Source organism: Pelophylax lessonae, assembly GCF_965119305.1.
Source record: "Pelophylax lessonae genome assembly, chromosome: 1".
In the NCBI taxonomy this organism is placed as follows: domain Eukaryota; kingdom Metazoa; phylum Chordata; class Amphibia; order Anura; family Ranidae; genus Pelophylax; species Pelophylax lessonae.
Window position 1 is genome coordinate 142,484,917 of NC_138768.1, and position 20,819 is coordinate 142,505,735.

At 48.6% G+C, this 20,819-nt stretch overlaps 1 protein-coding gene across 1 annotated transcript in view; it reads left to right on the top strand.

Annotated features, from left to right (window-relative positions):
- Window positions 1–20,819, top strand: part of MSH3 (mutS homolog 3) — a 429,495-nt gene that overhangs the window by 404,249 nt on the left and 4,427 nt on the right. The window contains 1 exon segment of the mRNA XM_082257605.1: window positions 8,250–8,422. Coding sequence (XP_082113731.1) covers window positions 8,250–8,422 — 173 coding nt within the window.

Below are 20,819 nucleotides of genomic sequence, written 5' to 3' on the forward strand. Positions count from 1 at the left end.
CACCAGCACATGTGTTAACCCTCAACAGCCAGTACCTACTACGTGTATTTACCCTTCCATGGCCTGTACATGTGCCGTAACCTCCAGCACAGTTGGGATAATCTCTCATTATTCAGTGAATAACACCAAATGTCAGCCCCATCTCCACTGACTATGGTCCAGTTGTATTCTCGGCTCCAATGTGCCATTTTCTGTATTCCCAACAACATTTCCACTGGTTTCTGGACTCCATGACGCAGTCCCTGCTAATAAGCTGCTTGAAGTTTGGTGTCTCCCTTTCTGCTTCCATTGTCCTCTCCTATTTTCCACTCCTTTTGTTTCATCTTGGGTCCTCTCCGCCACCTTCAGTAAAAGTAGTGAGGAGTGTGCCAGTAGTTTAGTGGAATACAGTGCTACAAACACACCACCCACCACCTCCACTGTCCCAGAATAACCTGCTTTAACTTTAACCGGGCATGGCCTGGACTCCTCTCCTGCACATCTGGCCCACTGTCATACCCCCCACAATCCTGTGATGCACATACTGCCCACTGATATACTATATAATTTGTCAATATTGTCATATTGCCTCCTGTCATTAAATTTTCATTATTTAATGTTTAGAATAAAAGACTGCCGTTATTTTCTATCTTTTATAAACCTCTTTTCTGTTGATAAATGATCAGTCACTTTTCTTAAAAAGGAAAGAGAAATAGGTTCTGCTGAGATTGGACGGGTCTCACATTAGTTCCTGTTCTAAGGGGGTTTCAGGGGATGCTAGGAAAAGTATATAGGTGGCCCTGTCTGCTTATCAGGGGGGCCTTGATTGTTTAGCAGGCTGTCATGTGTTCTCAGGTGTGCCTGTTGAGCTTGGGGAGTCTCTCCCCACTGTGTCCAATGAGGGCTCTCATTGGACAGTGGAGAAAACCTGACCAATAGCACACCAGGGCTTGTATCTATCCCAGAGGGCAGAATATGCCGCAATGCATCCTGGGATGGGGTATAAGTCTGAGGGGAGCACATGACAGGGGGTCTTTGGCGGGAAGCAGAGTCCCAGGAGGAGGGTGACGGCCGTTTCTCCTCCTGTCAGCGTCAGGAAAGGTGTCCTTGGCAGTCGGCCTGGAGGACCGAAGGTTGAGCTGAGCTGCAGAGAGGGATCCAGTGTGCTGTGGTCCAAGTGGAGCTGCTGGGGCAGAAGTTTCCAGGAAAGCAGTGTCGTGCACACTGTAAACTGCCCAGGGGTCTGCCTAGGATAGGGGACCATTCCAGAAGGTCAGAGGGATCCGGGAGCCAGCTAACCAAGAGGAGGCTTAGAAGGGGGGTGCCAGAGTCTAAGCCCTGAAGAGAAGTGTGTGTGTAAAGAGGGCCACCGGTGCGGGCCCTGAAGTGTTAAGCATTGCAGCAGACGTACAAGTAGCTACCTCAAAGGAAAGTGTTAAGGGAACTTCTACAAGGACTTTGTGTCACAAGAAAGTGACAGGAGTCAGTTCAGTGCTAAAAGACCACAAGTCAGCATTCACTAGCGCCAACCAGCGTTGACCGGCATTCAGCCAGCGTCAAGTCAGCGTCAGCAGGCATTTTTTCAGTTGTCCCCCTAATAATGTGCATAGTTGAGCCAGAAGAGTATCCCACTCATCCCTTCTCCCATCCCAGTTCTCAATAAACCTAAAAACTGAAAGATACTGGACTGATTCTTGTCTCAGTGCTCACACTTGGAGAATATGCCTAACTGTGCTGCTGTTGCTAGCGGCAAACCCTGGCGGACCAATATCCAGCAAAACGGCTGGGAATTCTGCTACAGTTGCATTTCATGTTGTGTCTTCCTATGACAACTATCACTTTATATGATGTGTCTCTCAGATAGGAAGAAACATCATGAAGTGACAATTGTCACATAAATGGTCCCTTTTGCAAGTTTCACCTCCTGTTCTTGTGACAGCCGTAAAACGTTAGGTTTCTTGATCATGATGACAGAAAGTAAGAGTAAATGTCTCCAATGGGGACAGCATTAATAACCAGTCCCCACTATACTCAAAATTAGAAAAACAAAATGTGTTTCTCTGTCGCTCATTGACAGACGCAGTCCTCTTTGATTAATATCAGTAGGGTTATACTGCCCCCTACAGGAGTAGGACACTAGGCAGGAAAAACGTTCTGGCCACACCTTAGGGGCAGTCCCAGGGGGTATATCCTCTCTCTCCCTGCTACAGGATGTCCGTTTTTTCTGCCTAGTCAGGAGTAAGGACCTAAGTTCCTTGCTGGGATCTCTGGTCCTGGCAAGCTTTTTTAGATAAATCTTTTTTAGTTAGATTTTTTTCTCTCCAGTTTTGTTCCTGTGAGATCTTCAAGCAATTATGCTGTTGCTGGGTGACGGGCTGGATGTTGAGATCCAGTGGTCACCCCAGCCGGCCTACGAGCGCGTGCAGGCCCTAGCTCCGCGCTGGGTCGCCCGCGACATAGTCCCACTGGACGGGGATTTGCCCCGCGAGTTAAACGTCTCGCCAGGTCGCCTACGACCAGTCAGAAACTGAGTCGCGGCATCCGTATTGGTCAACAGCCCCCCACCTCGGTGGAGAGGGGTTCTGTTAGGAGTGGGTGCCCACCTGTTCCGGTATGGTGAGTAGAATGTTCCCCCTCTCCCCCTGTCGGGTTTTGGGAATAGATGCGGGCCCCTCTGTGGATGGTCGGACCCTCATGATCCCGGGTTCCCCTCTATCCTGTGACACACTTCACATATCTCCCCCTTGCTAGTGTGAGTTGGTGAATAAGATATTCCACTCCAGGAGGCTTGGTTTGGGAGCTGACAATCTATATGAGTCACTGCAAGGAAAGCCTGCATTAGGACTAAGGAAGCCATGACTGATGTCAGTCAGGGATGGAGACAGGGCGCCGCTGGCGTTACTGTTTGAAACAGTCGTGCAGAGGGGAGATACTATCAGGCACCTACCGATGCAGCTGCACGGACCGCCATCCTTCCACGGGCCGCACGGAGCCGCCATCCTTCCGCAGGCCACCATTTTGGCGTAGCCTAATGTCTCCTGTATGGGGGCGGCCATATTGGATACACCCAGCTGCCTCGAGGAGCAGCGGTGGGAGTGCCGGAAGATGAGTAAAGGGGCGGAGCCGCCTCCTTTACCCGGGTAAATCAATCAATAAGACTTCCTGTTCTGTAAGGACAGCGCTGAGAGCAGTTCGATAGAAGCTTCTGTGCATCAGGTGGTGAGCCCTTGGGGTCTCTCTCTCTCTCTGTGGGGGTCCGAAGCAGGTAGCACTGAGGGGCGCTGTTGCGCTGGGGGATTACATCCAAAAAAAAAAAAAAAAAGTTTTTTTCTTTTGCAATCCTTGTTTGCTGGCAAGTGTTCCTGGATTTGTCATGGACCCTGCCACACATGTATCCCCACCTGATCCCCTCGAGGTGGCCGCAGGACCCTCCAGTTACCCACTTACTATTGATGCATTGTCAGCGGTTTTGGAGTCTTTTGTATCCCGGGTGGAGGTGGCCTGTCAGGGACGGGGGCAAAAAAGCGACCCCCGCCTACCCCTATTTCGTCTGACACTTCAGATACAGATTCTGAGCCTGTCGCGGCGGCTGCAGGTCCCTCTTCTGGGGCTAGTGCCTCGTATCCCATCTACTCGGATAGCGAGGAAGACATTTCTCCCTCCGCTATAGCGCAAGATGAAGCGCTGGTAGATGCACTGATTGTGTCTGTGCGGGAAACTTTAAGACTTGGGCTTATACCTACGGAAGCAGTTGATACTGAAATTGCTTTTGGTACTCGCAAGCCTACCAAGATGGCAAAGGTGTTTCCTTTGCCCAAATGTTTTCAAGATATAATTAAGGAAGAATGGGTCGGTCCAAAACGAGCCCCTGGTATTTCCAAACGGATTGCTAGACGCTATCCGTTTGAAGAATCTCTCCTTAATAAATGGACGGCACCACCGTCGGTGGATTCACCGATTTCCAGATTAAATAAAGCTACGGTTATCCAAGTGGAGGACGCTCCATCTTTTCGGGATCCGGTGGACCGTAAAGCGGAATCTATATCCCGCTCTATATTTTCCCTGATAGGGTCAGCCTTAAGGCCAGTGTTCACCATTGCTCTGGTTGCACAAACATTGACAGAGTGGACCAAGTTGTTACGCCGAGATCTGGAGGGGAGAAGTCTCCCCCCGGCAGTATCAGACTTGCTGAAGCAGATGGTACAAGCGCTACAGTTTGTCTGTGACGCCGCTCCATTAATGGGGCGCGTATCGATCTCGGCGGTAGTCCTTCGGCGTATGCTGTGGTTAAAATGCTGGTCGGCGGATCAAGCTTCCAAAAAAGCTTTGACTAATCTCCCCTTTCAAGGGGATCGCCTGTTTGGTGCCACCTTGGATGAGATCATCAAGGGTATCACTGGTGGCAAGAGCACCTTTTTACCACAGACTACTAGGGGGAAAGTACCGCGTCACAGACGGGGACCTTCCTTTTCCGCTCATAAAAAGTTTTTTCGCTCCTCTGGGGCGGGCGATAAGGCGAAGTCCTCCAAAGCCCCCCCGGGGGGTTTCAAAGGGTGCTGGTCGGGTAAACAAAGATCCGGCTCTGCCAGACCTGAAGATAAGACCAATACAGCCTGAAGGTGCGCCCCCACCCAAATCTGGGGTGGGGGGGACGTCTTCACCGGTTTCCGGACCCATGGCTCTCCAGGATTCCAGACAAATGGGTTCAAGAGGTCATACGGTCGGGATACAAGATCGAATTTCGATCACTTCCACCGGTGCGGTTCTTCCCTTCCAATATCCCCGGACCGCTTAGAAGCTTTGCGGGGGGCAGTGACAGATTTGATGCAACAAGGAGTGGTGGTCCACGTTCCTTGGACAGAACGTTTTCAGGGGTTCTATTCGAACCTATTCACAATACCCAGAAAAGAGGGCAAGGTGTGTCCAATTCTGGACTTGAGAGCACTCAATCATTTTGTCCGGGTGCAAAAATTCAAGATGGAGTCCATTCGCACAGTAGTGGCCTCCCTGCATCAGGGGGATTTTCTGGCGTCCATAGACATCAAGGATGCCTATCTTCACATTCCCATTTATGCAGAACATCAGCGTTTCCTTCGCTTTTCCGTGGGAGAGAACCATTATAAGGTTGCGGCGTTACCCTTTGGTCTCGCCTCTGCTCCCCGGGTCTTCACAAAGGTCTTGGCCCCAGTTTTGGCACTCTTGCGACAGAGGGGCATTTTGGTTCTAGGCTACCTAGACGACCTTCTACTCCGTGCGGAGTCTCCGCAGGCTCTGTTGCTAAACTTGGAGATCACGATGATCTCTTTGGAAGAGTTCGGGTGGCTGGTGAACCGGCAGAAATCATCCCTGGTTCCCACCAGGAGACTGAACTATCTGGGCCTAACTTTGGATACATCCTTGGCAAAAGTGTTTCTCCCAGCGGAGAAACTCCAGAAGATTCAGTCGACGACTCAGTTATTATTGACTGTCAACTGGCCTTCCCTGCGGACTTGCATGAGGGTTCTGGGACTGATGGTGGCCTCCTTCGAGGCAGTACCGTTTGCCCAGTCTCATACCCGGATGCTTCAAAAGGAGATTCTTCTCAAATGGAACCGGAATCCCGATTCCCTGGACAATCGGATCCGGCTGAGCGAACAGACCAGGGAATCTCTGGTTTGGTGGCTTCGGTCACCAAAGCTCAGTCAGGGGAAGTAATTTCTTCCAATCGATTGGACGATTGTCACCACGGATGCCAGTCTATCCGGGTGGGGTGGGGTTCTCGGCAGACGATCTGCTCAGGGGCTCTGGTCCCTGGAAGAATCCAGGTTACCGATAAATGTATTGGAACTGAGAGCGATCAGACTTTGTCTGATTCACTGGACCGAGCAGCTCCGGGGCAGCCCGGTGCGGATCCAGTCGGACAATGCCACGGTCGTGGCTTACGTCAATAACAAGGGGGGCACCAAGAGTGTCCTGGCGGCCATGGAAGTGGCCAGCATCCTTCGTTGGGCGGAACGATTTGTTCCAGCCCTCTCCGCGGTATTCATTCCGGGGGTGGAGAATTGGCAGGCAGATTTTCTCAGCCGTCAGATTCTGGATCAAGGGGAATGGTCTCTTCATCCAGAGGTATTTCACCAACTGTGCCTTCGTTGGGGCACCCCGGATGTGGATCTGTTGGCATCTCGGCTCAACAGGAAGGTGCGGAGGTTTGTAGCTCGCTCCCGCGATCCTCTAGCAGACGCTGCAGACACGTTGGTCGCCCCGTGGGGGCAGTATCAGCTACTGTATGCCTTCCCTCCTCTCAAGTTGCTGCCGAAACTTCTTCGCAGGATAGAGGTGGAGGGAATTCCAGTTATAATGGTAGCTCCGGATTGGCCCCGTCGGGCCTGGTACGCCGACCTGGTCAGGCTGGTCGCGGACTATCCTTGGCGACTTCCTCTCAGGGAGGATCTGCTGACTCAGGGACCGATCTTCCATCCTGCTTTACGATCGCTGGCTTTAACGGCCTGGCTGTTGAGACCCAGGTGCTGAAGGACAAGGGGTTGTCAGCTTCAGTTATTTCTACTCTAATTAAAGCGAGGAAAGCGACTTCCAGAAAAGTCTATCATCGCACATGGAAGTCTTATATCGCGTGGTGTGAATCCCTTGGGTTTCCTCCACGTTCTTACTCGGTGGCCCGAATATTGGCTTTTCTGCAAAAGGGGGTCGAGCAGAAACTGTCCTTGAGCACTATCAAGGGTCAAGTTTCAGCGTTAGCAATCTTCTTTCAGAAGCCTCTGGCTACTCATTCCTTGGTGCGGAGTTTCATCCAGGGGGTGCGGCACCTGACTCCGCCGGTGCTCGCGCCCTTGCCACCCTGGGATCTTAATTTGATGTTGTCGGTTCTTCAGAAACCTCCCTTTGAAAATATTAGGGAGATTCCCTTGCTTACTTTATCCCAGAAGGTGGCCTTTTTGGTGGCTATCACTTCTGCACGCAGGGTGTCAGAACTGGCCGCATTGTCCTGTCGTTCCCCATATCTGGTGGTTCATAGGGATAAGGTGGTTCTTCGTCCGAATCCATCCTTCCTTCCTAAGGTGGTTTCAGATTTTCATCTAAATGAGGATATTGTGCTACCTTCCCTGTGTCCTAAGCCCAGTCATCCTCGGGAGTTTGCGTTACACTCCTTGGATGTGGTTCGGGCAATCAGGGTGTACTTGACTACTACGGAAGCTTTCCGTGAGACGGATTCACTGTTTGTGATCACGGATGGCCCTAGAAAAGGGGTTGCCTGCGTCTGCCGCGACTATCTCTATATGGATCAGACAGACGGTGGTACAGGCTTATTCTATTAAGGGTCGGATTCCTCCGTTCCCTGTTAAGGCGCACTCCACTCGGGCGCTTAGTGCTTCCTGGGCCTTCCGCCATCAGGCGTCAGTGGTTCAGGTTTGCAAGGCGGCTACCTGGTCATCGGTTCATACCTTTACAAAATTTTACAAAGTTGATGTGCTGGCATCGGCGGATGCCTCTTTTGGCCGCAAGGTTCTGCAGGCCGCTGTTTGAGGAGACCGGTGGTCTACCTCGAGGGTTTTTTTCTGTTGGGTTTTCAGTTGAGTCTCATCCTTTTGTCCGATGAACCTTTAAGACTTCTGGTTGGCACCGGTTGGGCCTTCTGGATTGGATTTTGATTTCCGTTATCCCACCCCTCATTTGTGGCACTGCTTTGGGACGTCCCTACTGATATTAATCAAAGAGGACTGCGTCTGTCAATGAGCGACAGAGAAAATTGGATTTTTGACTTGCCGTAAAATCCTTTTCTCTTAAGCTCATTGACAGACGCAGTACCCGCCCCTCTATTTTTGAGTTGGGTTGGGTTAAATTCTCTGACACTGCTTTGTGACATAACTGACATCCTGTAGCAGGGAGAGAGAGGATATACCCTCTGGGACTGCCCCTAAGGTGTGGCCAGAACGTTTTTCCTGCCTAGTGTCCTACTCCTGTAGGGGGCAGTATAACCCTACTGATATTAATCAAAGAGGACTGCGTCTGTCAATGAGCTTAAGAGAAAAGGATTTTACGGTAAGTACCAATTTTACTGGCGTTTCACTTTTATTTCTAACGGTTCTATGACAAGTATGCAAATTTGTTGCTGTTATTGTGTACATATTCAGATCTTGCATAAAATCTTTGTAATGCAGAGTTGTTTATTGGAGAAAGAAAGTCATTTAGAAAAAGGCAGTGTTCAGTTTAAAGATGTCTTCTTATAAAAGTCTGATCCGGCATTGTATGCTTTATTAATTCTTTCTCCAGAGTCTGAAGTTGCGGATAACCCTGAGTATATTACATTTTTGTATCAGATAACCAGAGGAATTGCTGCTAGGAGTTATGGATTGAATGTAGCTAAACTGGCAGACGTCCCAGAGGAAGTTTTAAAGAAAGCAGCTTGTAAATCAAAAGAGCTGGAAGGGTTAGTGGAGATGAAAAGGTGAGTACATCAACAGCACGCTTAATTCTAAAGCCCTGGATGTCTTTCTTTCAGCAGAGTCACAATGTATTCACACCAGAGGAGTCAATATCTATTCTTCATCAGTCAATTGACTTGTGTGTAAGCAAGTATTTTTTATATCTTTTTTTTTTCTATACTGTGTGGCTGATTTCCAAGAACTGGAGGAAAATGGAGCAGTTGCACACCTGCTGTGGTCACAATATCCAAACTCCCCATGTGGGATGTTACATTTTTTTGATATTGTAAAGAAGACAATAAGAGGAGTAAAACACCTAAGCAGGAATACTCAGATCTCTGTGGGTGAGAACAAAGCCAGCAGCCCCAGAAGGGATATTTTGCTTCCTTCTGCAAGAAGTAAAAGTTGTCAGCAGGTGTCTCAGTATACCAGATTTAACCTATAACTTAAAATTAGTGATTGACCGATATCGGTTTTTCATTGCCGATACCGATATTTTGGTCAATGCATATCGGTATCGGCCGATATGCCGATATATTTTTTTTGTTACTTCACAGGTACTTTTGTGGAGGGATCTGGGGATCTAAAAGACTCCAAACCCCTCCTTTGCACTTAAAAGCATTCAAAACACCAAGTTTGGCTTTTTTGAATGCTGTAATTTTTTTTAATCTGGCACCAGACAGTACCCAGAAGTGACGTCACTCATGACATCACTTCCGGGTTTTTGCTTTGAGACCCGATCAGAGCCAAATGCAGCTTTGATTGGGTCTTCGGTGGCCCTGCAGGCTAGTTGCCCAGGTCTCCCGGTGGGACGGGGAGACCCAGGCAAGCCGTGGGAGTTGGGGAACATCCCCTCCCGCTCCTTGTAATGAAAGCCGAGCGGCTTCTCAGCCGCATCGGTTGTCATTACCAGACAGCCGACCGTCGGCTATGGACGCCGGAACGGGAGTGAAGACTCTAGTGCAGGCATCAATCCGGTACAAGCACTTTCCCAAAATATCGGCAATATCGGTCACCTTGGTGGGCGATTCTGATATATCGGGGAAAGTGCATATCGGCCCTTGATATATTGGCTTTCCCAATAAGCGGTCGATCTCTACTTAAAATATGTTTTTGAGAAAAAATGCTCTCAATGAAGGAAGTACTAAAAGTACAGTGTGTTTAAGAACAAGCTTGCCAGAACAGGACTCTGCTCCAGTTATACTACTTTGTACATGATTAATCTTATTGCAATCGCTAAAGTACCTTTCAAGCTTATCACATGTGACAGTGCTGCTTGAGAGGCTACATTAGTATACCCTAAGTACTATTGGTGCTTGATGAGTTAGGCCCCTTATCTTTTAATGAGGCCTGCTTCATCATTGATATTTTTATTACATGCTAGAGAGGAGCAAATCCATGTACCCATTTGGAATCTTATAGACCTTGTATTTGGGGAACAAACAAAAAGCCAAAACTGCTGCAGGTACAATATAAGGTGCAAGCTGAATGCGGGGCTCCCCTGACAGCAAAGCACACATTTTCTGGATGTGTCAGACGTTGCTGCTAAATCGTGCCCACACACATTCATACTAGCTTATCCCTGTGATGGCCAAACTGGCCAGTAGTACTGCGCAGGAGGCAGTAAAAGACTGGCCAGCTTTTACAATTATAATCAGGAAGTATAAGATTTACACAGGAAAGAGATTCGCAACTGCTACCTGTTAACCATAATCTGCCAGCATTTAAAGGAGATGTACAGCCAATGCTAAAATCAAGTCTCCAACAACTCCAAATTCAAAGAATTTTCAGATAATTCTTACACAGTTGCATACAAATACATTTATAAAACGATTGCACCAAATTAACACTATGGTGTGCCAGAAAAAAAACTTTTACTCTTCAAAAAGTACAAAGAACAGAACAAATCAAGACTACAGTTTGCCATTGATCATACTGTTCATGCAAAAACGAGGCCTTTTGGAGCAAAGTGCAATAACAGTAGACATGTTTGCCGCTAACCTGCATATCAACTGAAGCATGGTGATGGAAATGTTATGCTTTTGATTGCTTTGCTACTTCAAGCCTTGGCAGTTTGCAGTCATTGAGCCAACTATGAATTCTGCATTATATTGGGCGGCACAGTGGTGTAGGTGTTAGCACTTTCACCTAGCAACAAGAGGGTCACTGGTTCGAATCCCAACCACGACACTACCTGCCTGGAGTTTGCATGTTCTCCCTGTGCCTGCGTGGGTTTCCTCCGGGTACTCCGGTTTCCTCCCACACTCCAAAAGATATGCTGGTAGGTTAATTGGATCCTGTATAAAAAAAATGGCCCTACTGTGTATGTATGTGAGTTAGGGACCTTAGATTGTAAGCTCCACGAGGGCAGGGACTGATGTGAATGTACAATGTATATGTAAAGCGCTGCGTAAATTGACAGCGCTATATAAGTACCTGAAATAAATAAATATTAAAGTGTGCCTAAAGCAGAGCTTCACCCAAAAGGGGAAGTTCTGCTGGTTTGCCCCCCCCCTCCTCTTTATAACTTGACACTTTGTTGTTGTTTTTTTTTGGGAGGGAGAGGGGGTACCTGGTTTTGACAGGTACCCATTCTCACTTCCGTGCAGATCACTGTGACGATCCTAGCAGAAGTTCACAGCCCCTTCGCCCACAGCCTTCTGGGACACATCACAGGTCCCAAAAGAATGTGGGACCATTCACAAAGCATGGCTCGCCTTGGGGCTTCACAGCCGGTTTCCCTTAGTTAAGATGCCGGAGCTAGAGACCTGAAGCCCAGTGAAAAATGGGCTCAGGAGAGGACAGTCCTGAACTCCTGGACATGTAAAGTAAAGTGTCCTTATTAATAGTCAGCAGCTACCTATTTGTAGGCAATGAATTGCTGGTAAAGAAGAAATTTAAAGCCATGATTTGAACTAGATTAAAGTGTTGTGGTGGGATTTAAAATTTGATTTTAATCACATCATACAAAAAAAGACAAACCAAGTCAAAAAGTTTACAGAATCGATATTGGAGACTGGTTGTCAGTTATACAAAACACCTACAAAAAGTCAGTTCTTCTGAAGGGGTCAATACCAGCTTCTAAGGCCTAGAGTGTACTTTTTCCACAGTACAACATTACATCTATTAGAATATTTATTGAATAAATGTTTGAAAATAACACATGTTCTTTGTGTTTTTATTAAAGTATGCCACATTTATCTGTATTTTGTAATCTGTTTACCTGCTCAGATATGTTGATAAAATTATACACTATCCATAGGTTTACTTACTTTTTGCATGACTGTGTGTCTTTTATTAGTAGTAAATCTTACTTTTTGTTGCCCCAGACTAAATTGGCATTTTTTTCTTTTTTTGCTGATCTAAATACTGAAGTGAGAAAATGTTTCAAAGGGGTATTATATAATTGTTTTGTTGTTATATAGGTCGATGTTACATTTTATAACTGATGAGTTGCTTTGATGGACTTGCTCTTAATTTCTGTGACACCTAGCAATCTAAATGGAATCAGAGGAGACTAAAATGATTCCCTCGCTAAATGAAGTCCTCTGGTTGCAGCTTCACTTGGTACTTATGCTTCATTAGAGTTTGTACTAATATTCTCCCACCTGCTTCTGATTCCTCTATGTATCAGTTCATGAGCGGACATACAGTACTTAAGTAATGAACCACTTGAGTAAAAGTACTTGCTTACTACTTAGACTAGAGCAGATTTAGAGCAAATTAAAATTTTGAGAATTACTTAGAACCCTAAACATACATTTTTTTAAAAGCAAAGGTTCTGGAGATTAAATGGTTGCATCGGTCCCAGGTTCCCCGGTGGGATGGGAGAGCCTGGGAAAGGTGGTGGTGGGGGGGGGGGGGAGATGGAGGAACCCCCTTCCACTATTTTCAAAAGTAATTGGGTGGCTTTAGAGCCACTCTGGTCACTTTTACAAAAAAGAGAATCGCCGGCCGGAAAAAAATGGACCCCTGCATGCTGTCAAAGGGGGGTTTTCTTAGGGTGGATTTTGATTTGGAACATGTTACACCCCAAGTATGAGTGTAACATGTAAAATGTTGCAAAATGTGGAGTTAGCCTTTAATCATACCATTACAAAGTTGCAGATCACAGGTGATCTTATACCATCAACCGCTTTAGAAAACAATTATACAATTATACCAAGAAAAGATTTTATTTATTTAAATATGTAATTTCTATTTCGTTCATTGACAGACACAGCTCTCCAGTATTCTAAACCATTGGGTTATTTTGCTCCCTACAGGAGTAGAACACTAGGCAGAAAAAAGAACTTGGCTATGCCTATGGGAAGTCCTAGGTGGTAAACTCTCCCTTTCTGTTATAGGTCTTCAGTTTTTTTTCTGCCTAGACAGGAGTGAGGACCTACAATCAACTGCCCGACTGGGCGACGGGCTTGATAATCTAGATCCAGTGGTCACTCTAGTCCTGCCAGTGAGCGCTCTAGGTCGGCCACAACATAACCCTACTGGTCTGTGAGTTAAATGCCACGCAAGGTCTCACATGTCCAGGGTCTCGGCCTGAGTCGCAGTGTTCTTCCTGGACAACAGCCCCCCCATTTCAATGGAAAGGAGGTTCTGTCTGGAGCAGTGCCCGCTTGTTTACTGGTATGATGAGTTGCTGTCTCTCCTCTCCCCCTGGATGGTTTTGGGGTGCACGCGGGTCCCTCTCTGGGACGGTCAGACCTGTGGGTTCCCCTCCTTCCCATTAGACCCCCTTTATGTTGGTGGTCCCCCACCTCCTATCTGGGGTAGTGTGGTGGTTTGGGATGTGTCTGGGGCTTATGTACTGTGCTGCCGGGGGGGGTGCGCCGCTGGCAACAGGGCTATCGGCTGAGGGGATGGGGGGGGGAAACTGCCTTCTATGGGGACCCTGTGCCCGGTCCTCCCTTTCCTTGTGATTACAGCCTGCTATGGGAACCCTTTGCCCGGTCCCCCTTTTCCTTGTGATTACAGCCTGGGCTCCAGATATCCCTCCTGGAGCCACGTGCGGCAGGTATTTTGTTGTAGCCTTTGTGTTTCCATGGGCTGCAGCCATGTTTGTGTAGTCCAGTGGCCATTTTTCATTTGTCCGGCATGCTAATAGAGCGGCGGCCATGACAGAAAAGCCTCTGGACAGCGATATCGGCCACGGGAGCTCCTCCTTTTCCCTGACTTGGCTGCCGCGGACGTGGCCCACCCTGCATGGTCTGCGGCTACGCTCCCTAAACTATTGGATAGGGATGATTCCTCTGCAGCTGTGGCTGCGCACAAGAAGGCGCTGGTGAATACAATCAGTGCGTGAAACTTTAAAAATGGAGAATGAAGCTGCAGCGGAGATGGCTGTCTCCTTTGGCACTTACAAGCCGTCTCGTGTGACAAAATTTTTTCCTTATCCCTCCTATTTTGACAGATTTGACACAAAAGAGTGGGAGCGTCAAAACCTCCCTTTGTGGTTCCTAAACGTTTTGCGGTGAGGTGCCCTTTTGAGGAGTCCCTCCTCAAGAAATGGACTGTTCCATCAGTGGTGGACCCCTGGTTTCCAGATTGAATAAAGCAACCATGATTCCAGTTGAGGAATCGCCAGCTTTTAAAGATCTGTCTGACAGAAAAGCGGAGGCTGTGGCCCGCAATATGTTCACTGTTGCTGGTTCGGCGCTTAGGCCAGTCTTCACCATTGCTCTGGTGTCGCAAACTCTGACAGAGTGGGCTAAACCTTTTCACCGTCACCTAGAGAGTGAGAAGCTTTCCCCTGCCTTTGCTGAACTGGTGGACCAGTTGGTCCACGGGCTGCTGTTTATCTGTGTTGCCTCCTTGGATGCGGCTCCCCTGATTTTCGGCTGTCTCTTTTGGGAGTTGTGCTTAGGCCCATATTGTGGATTAAGTGTTGGTCTGTGGACCAGACTTCTAAAAAAGCTCTGACTAACCTTTTCAGGGCGATTGCCTGTTTGGGGCTACCCTGGATGTCATCATTAGGAGTCTCACAGTGGGGAAGAGTACCTTTCTTCCAAAGGCTGGAAAGGGTAAGGAACCTTGTCGCAGATGTTGCCCATCTTTCTTGGCTCACAAGAAGTTTTTACGCCCTTCAGGGTCTACTGACAAGGGCTGAAAACCTCAAAAAAAACAGAGCAGAATTCTCTAGACCCACGGACAAGGCTCCTTCAGCATGAAGGTGTGCCCTCACCCGTGACTGGGGTGGGGGGACATCTTCACTGGTTTCCGGGCCCGTGGACCTCCTTGGTAAACTACAAATGGGTTCACGAAGCGATACTGTTCAGTTAAAAGATGTTGTTTCGTTCTTGCCCTCTAAAGGTTTTTCCCTTCCAGTGTACGTCTGTCCCTGGACCGATTGCAAGCTCCCTTTGAGGTGGTACAAGACCTGTTGCTTCAGGGTGTGATTGTCCCGGTTCTGGCCTCGGAACGGTTTCTGGGTTTTTATTCAAACCTGTTAATGGTCCCAAAGAGAGAGGGCAAGGTACATCCGATTCTAGACCTTAAGACCCTGAACTGCTTTGTGTGTGTGCAGAAGTACAGAATAGAGTCCATTCACACAGTGGTGGCATCCCTACATCAGGGGGATTTTCTTGCCTCTATTGACATCAAGGATGCTTACCTACATATTCCAATATGTGCCCCACACCAGCGCCTCCTCTGGTTTGCTGTAGGGGAAGAGCATTTTCAGTTTGTGGCATTACCCTTTGGTCTTGCCTCCTCACCTCGGGACTTCACAAAAGTGTTGACCCTGGTTCTGGCGTTGCCACGTCAGCGGAACTGGGCTATCTGGATGACCTCCTCTTGCGAGCAGGGTCCGCTGCTGCCTTGAGGGACAATGTGGAGATCACTATACAGACCCTGAAGAAGTTTGGTTGGCTTGTAAATTACCAGAAGTCTGCTCTGATTTCATCCAGAAAATTGGATTATCTGGGTCTTACTCAGAGTTCAGCTCTAGCCAGAGTGTTCCTTCCTCTGGACAAACTCCAGAAATTGCATGCTGCGATTCGTCTCCTGCTGTCCAGCAGATTGTCATCCCTCCGGACTTTTTTGCTTGTGCTGGACCTGATGGTATCTACCTTCAGAGGCAATTCCATTTTGCACAGTTCCATACAAGGTCCCTTCACAGGGGGATCCTGGTAAAATTGGACAAGTGTCCAAAGTCTCTGGACAATCAGAACCAAGGGGTCTCTGGTCTGGTGGTATCGCTCTTTGGCAGGTGAAAATCCTTTCTCCCCTTGTATTGGACAGTGGTCACCACGAATGCCAGTCTGTCCAGGTGGGGAGGTGTCCTGGGTCTGAGCTTAGCTCAGGGTTTTTGGACACTGAAAGAGTCCAGACTGCTGATCAATGTCTTGGAACTCCAGGCAATTAGGCTGTGCCTGGATCACTGGACGAATCGACTCCGGGAGCTTCCGGTGCGGATTCAGTCAGACAATGCCACGGCGGTGGCTTATGTCAATCACAAGGGTGGAAAAAAGAGAGTGTATTGGCAGCCCTGAAAGTAGATGGCATTCTCCGGTGGAAAGAGCACTTCGTTTCGGTCCTCTCTGCTGTACACATTTCAGGAGTGGAAAACTGGCAGGCAGACTATCTCAGTCAGCAGGCATTGGATAAAGGGTGGAGCGGTCCCTTTATCTGGACACGTTTCATCAGATATGTCTCCGCTGGGGCACCCCCGAGGTGGATCTGTTGGCGTCCCGACTCAACAGAAAGATACCGAGGTTTGTGGCAAGGTCACAGGATCCTCTGGCGGATGCCACAGATGCTCTGGTGGCACAGTGGAGCCAGTATTGTCTGATCTACACCTTCCCTCCTCTCAACCTTTTGCCGTGACTCTTGCGCAGAATCAAGGCAGAAGGGATTCCGGTCATTGTAGTGGCCCCAGACTGTCCTTGCCGGTCTTGTTACGCCGACCTGGTTCGGCTGGTCACTGACATCCCTTGGAGACTGCCTCTCAGGGAGGATCTTGTCCCAAGGGCCAATCTTCCATCCTGCTTTACAGTCACTGGCTTTGACGGCTTGGCTGTTGAAAGCCATGTGCTTAAGGATAGAGGTTTGCCTGGGTCGGTGATTTCGACACTGCTGAAGGCTAGAAAGTCTACCTCTAGGAAGATCTACCATTTACTTTGAGTACCATCAAGGGCCAGGGGTCGGCCTTGGGGGTTTTCTTTCAGTAACCCATGGCCACCCATTCTCTGGTGCACTTCTTTGTTAAATGGGTTTGACATGTGACTCCACCGGTGCAGTCTCCTTTACCGCCCTGGGATCAGAACTTGATGCTTTCAGTTCTCCAGAAGCCTCTTTAAATATATTCAAGAGATTCCCCAGCTTACACTGTCTCAGAAGGTGGCCTTTTTGGTGGCTATCACCTCCGCTTGCAGGGGGTCGGAACTTGCGGCGTTCTCTTGTCATACCCCCACTTGGTGGTCCACAAAGATAAGGTGGTTCTTTGCCCATGTCCTTCCTAAGGGATGTCTCTGATTTTCATTTAAATGAAGACATTGTGTTGCCTTTCCTATGTCCCAGGCCCAAGCATCCTAAGGAATTTCCCTTGTATGCTTTGGATGTGATTAGGGCAATTTGGGTGTATTTGGCAACCACAGAGTCTTTTTGGAGGTCTGACTGGCTGTTTGTGATTACGGACGGGCCTAGAAAAGGGCTGTCCGCTTCTTCTGCGATCATTTCCAGATGGAACAGACAGACGATGACTCAGGCCTATTCAATCAGGGGTCAGGTTCCTCCTTTCCCTGTAACGCCGCACTCTACTCGGGTGCTTAGTACTTCTTGGGCCTTCCGTCATCAGGCGTCCGTGGCGCAGGTTTGCAAGGCGGCTACCTGGTCGTCGTTGCACACTTTCACTACATTCTATAATGTGGATGTGTTGGCATGTGCGGATGCTTCCTGTGGCCGCAAAGTTTTATAGGCTGCTGTTTAGAGGGTCTGTTCCCTCTTTGGGGGCGTATTGTTCAGGTTGGGCTCCAGTTGTTTTTTGTTGAGCTCCTGCTTACCTGGTTGGCTATTGTGTTTAGCCTTGGGATTTTTTTGTTGTCCCACCCCTCATGGTTTTGCACTGCTTGTGGACGTCTTAATGGTTCTGAATAATAGAGAGCTGTGTCTGTCAATAAACGAAAGAGAAAATGGCATTTTTGACACACCGTAAAATGCATTTCTCTGAGTTCATTGACTGACACGGCACCCACCCTTCTATGGAGTTGTATTCTGACACTGATGTTACATAAACTGAGGACCTATAGCAGAGAGGGGTAGTATAACACCTAGGACTGCCCATAGGCGTTGCCAGGTTCCTTTTTTTCTGCCTAGTGTCCTCCTGTAGGGGGCAGTATAACCCAATGGTTTAGAATACTGGAGAGCAGTGTTCATCAATGAACTCAAAGAAATGGATTTTACGGTAAGTCAAAAATCCAATTTTTACCACTTCCCGATCTTAGGATGCACCTATACGTCCTTGGTAACAAGAGGTGATACAAGGATCATGGCTGTAGCATGGTGCTGCATCAATGTGTCTATACAAAATGTGATGGTGTGAACCAAGCCTGAATGTCTATGCAAACAGTATCTGAAAGCAGTGGGCAGAAAATGGCAGCTCTAAGATTAACTACCATTGACAGTCGGGGGCGTGGCTTGCAGCTGATGTAGACGGACGTGCCGAGCGCTCTCTCCGCCATCGATCCTGACATTCATCCTGTATACTGCAGTATCCGACGCCATCCGCCTTCCTCACTTACCTCCCCGATCTCCTGCTGCCAGTACCTACCTGCCGGTGTGTTGCCGAAGCTGGGGCGATGTCTCGGAAGGGTAAAGACACGCCGGGGGCCCTCGGATCCCGCTCTCCAAGATGGCGCCCGACCGACCCGCTCCGCCAGGGAGGCCGCGATGAAGCTCTTCGCTAAATTCTCTGCCAAATAGACCCCTGCTAAGCCTCCCCCTGCTCCGGACGATCCCGGTACCCTGCCTGCGGAGCCGGATGACCCCTGGCCTGTGGATGTGGCCTCTATCTCTTGCTGGGATGCTGTGAGTACCGCTACCCTTACTGGGCCTGAGCCAGACCGGGGTGTAGTAGTTGAGGACTCCCCCGAGCCCACCCTGCGGGATATATTCACTGTAGTTACATCTAGTAATAAGGCTATCCATGCTCTTACTTCTCAGCTTAAGGGGGTGAAGATGGAGGTCAATCTGCTGCGGCAAGATACGCAGAAGCTGCGGGACCGCACGGCTGCCATTGAAGATAGATTAGGACATGTGGAGGATGACCTGGCGCCATTACAGAGGGATGTACATCATATACAGCTTCTTACTACGGCCATTCCTCCCACTTGGAGGATATGGAGAATAGACTTTGCCGTAACAATGTTAGGGCAGTGGGCATCCCTCGAAAAGGCTGAAGGCAAAGATCCTGTCACTTTTATGGAAAATTGGCTGCTGAACTCTTTTGGCAGGGATGCATTCTCTCATATGTTTGCCATTGAAAGGGCCCATAGAGTTCCTTCTAAACCACCTCGCCCAGGCGAACCCCCACGCCCCTTTTTGTTCAAGCTTTTGAACTATAAAGATAGGGATGCCTGTTTGTTCCTTGCCCGTACTAAAGGTGACCTCATGAAGATGGATAATGCCTGTATTTCCTTTTATCCGGACTTTTCTGCAGATGTACAAAGACACAGAGCCAAGTTCACTGATGTTAAAAAGCGTTTGCGGAGATTCACGGTCAACTATGCCATGTTATATCCGGCCCGCCTGCGGGTAGTTGCTAACCATGAGACTCACTTCTTTGACAATCCGGTTGCTGCTTCTAGTTGGCTGGACAGAGTGGAGCCCACCTTGGAAAGATCTAGTGCTGTGCCGGCATGATACCAGGTCCACCTGGACTCTTCATATTAGGAGGAAGTTTGTCTGCACTTTATTGCTCGAACATTTTCTGCATATACCCCTGTTTCTTGGCGGAGAGTGTCGAGTGATGGATCCCACTGGATTCTTTGCCTTGCTCGGGACTGTGGTTCCTGTGAGTTCCTCCGGATCAAGACAGAATTGATTTTCTTGCTGTTGAGACGTTGGGGCCCCCATCCCCTTCCTGTCCTATGTGGACGTTTGCTGCGGGGTGTGATCCCCCCCTTTTTTACCGTTTTTTTTTTTTTCATTTAAGTTTTCTACTGTGTTTTTCTACGCTCAGTACTATACTTTTTTGGCTGCCTGCCTCACCTGTTGTGAGCCCTTGGCCGTCGCTTGGTTTATGTTCTTTTTGCTGCTGCCACTTACTTTGAACCTCGTTTTGGACAAGGAGCATTCCACTATGTCTTTTATTTTTGAACGTGTGCTGTCTCTGACATTGACTGGGCCTATGTGGTCATATATTTGGGTTGCTTGGTAGGCCCCTTTTTCCTATCCCTTTTTCCTGATATTTGCTGTACTGCTCTCCACTGCCTTGTGCTTGATTTCCTTTGCCTGTCTACCGGTGCTGTGGCTAATTGCTGTATTTTAGTCTCCTGGAATGTTCGCGGACTGGGTGATAGTGTTAAACGGGTGGCGATGTTCTCTACTTTGAAAAGGTATACCCTTGCTGTAGTATGCTTGCAGGAGACCCACCTGCAGGCTTCGACTCTCCCGTTGCTGCGTCGTCGCGGCTACGGAACTCAGTTTCACTTCACCCACTCCGCATATTCTAGGGGGGTTAGTATACTACTGTCTGATAACGCTCCCTTCCAGTTGCTGTCCTCTAAGATTGATGACCAGGGTAGATATATTTTTCTTTCTTGTAAGCTGTATTATTTTCAATGTGTGTTGGCTAATATATATGTACCCCCACCCTTCTCCCCTGAGGTACTTCACGCCCTGGCCCATTTTATGAGCCCCTACTCGAATGTGCCTGTGGTGGTGTTAGGGGACTTTAACAATGTGCTGGATAGGGGTCTTGATAGGTACCGCCCGGGCACGGGCTCCCCTAGTGCCTCGGGCCCTACCCCCTTTTCCCGCCTTTTGTCAGAATTGGGCCTGCAGGATGTGTGGAGGAGTAAGAACCCTGACGCGCGTTGTTACTCCGGTTACTCAACCTCCTATAAGGGTCTTTCTCGCATTGACTTTTGTCTGGGTAATACTCTTGCTTGCTCTATGATTCACGCTGTTCAATATGCTCCTAGGAATATCTCTGATCATTCACCCCTCATAGTGCAATTGGGGGGACTGCCTCCCTCGGGCTCCCGGCTGTGGAAGGTTAGCCCCTTTTGGCTCACTCTTCTTCCTGCGGATGACCCCGTTTCTCCAGCCTTGCGCGAGTTCCCTCTGCAAAATGTGGACTCGGCAACGCCTCTGGTGGTGTGGGACACGTTGAAGGCGCATTTGAGGGGGATCCTCATTACCCAAATTTCGGCCATTAAATCTAAGACTAAGGATTGGGAGAATCATATCCTCGCTAGGGCC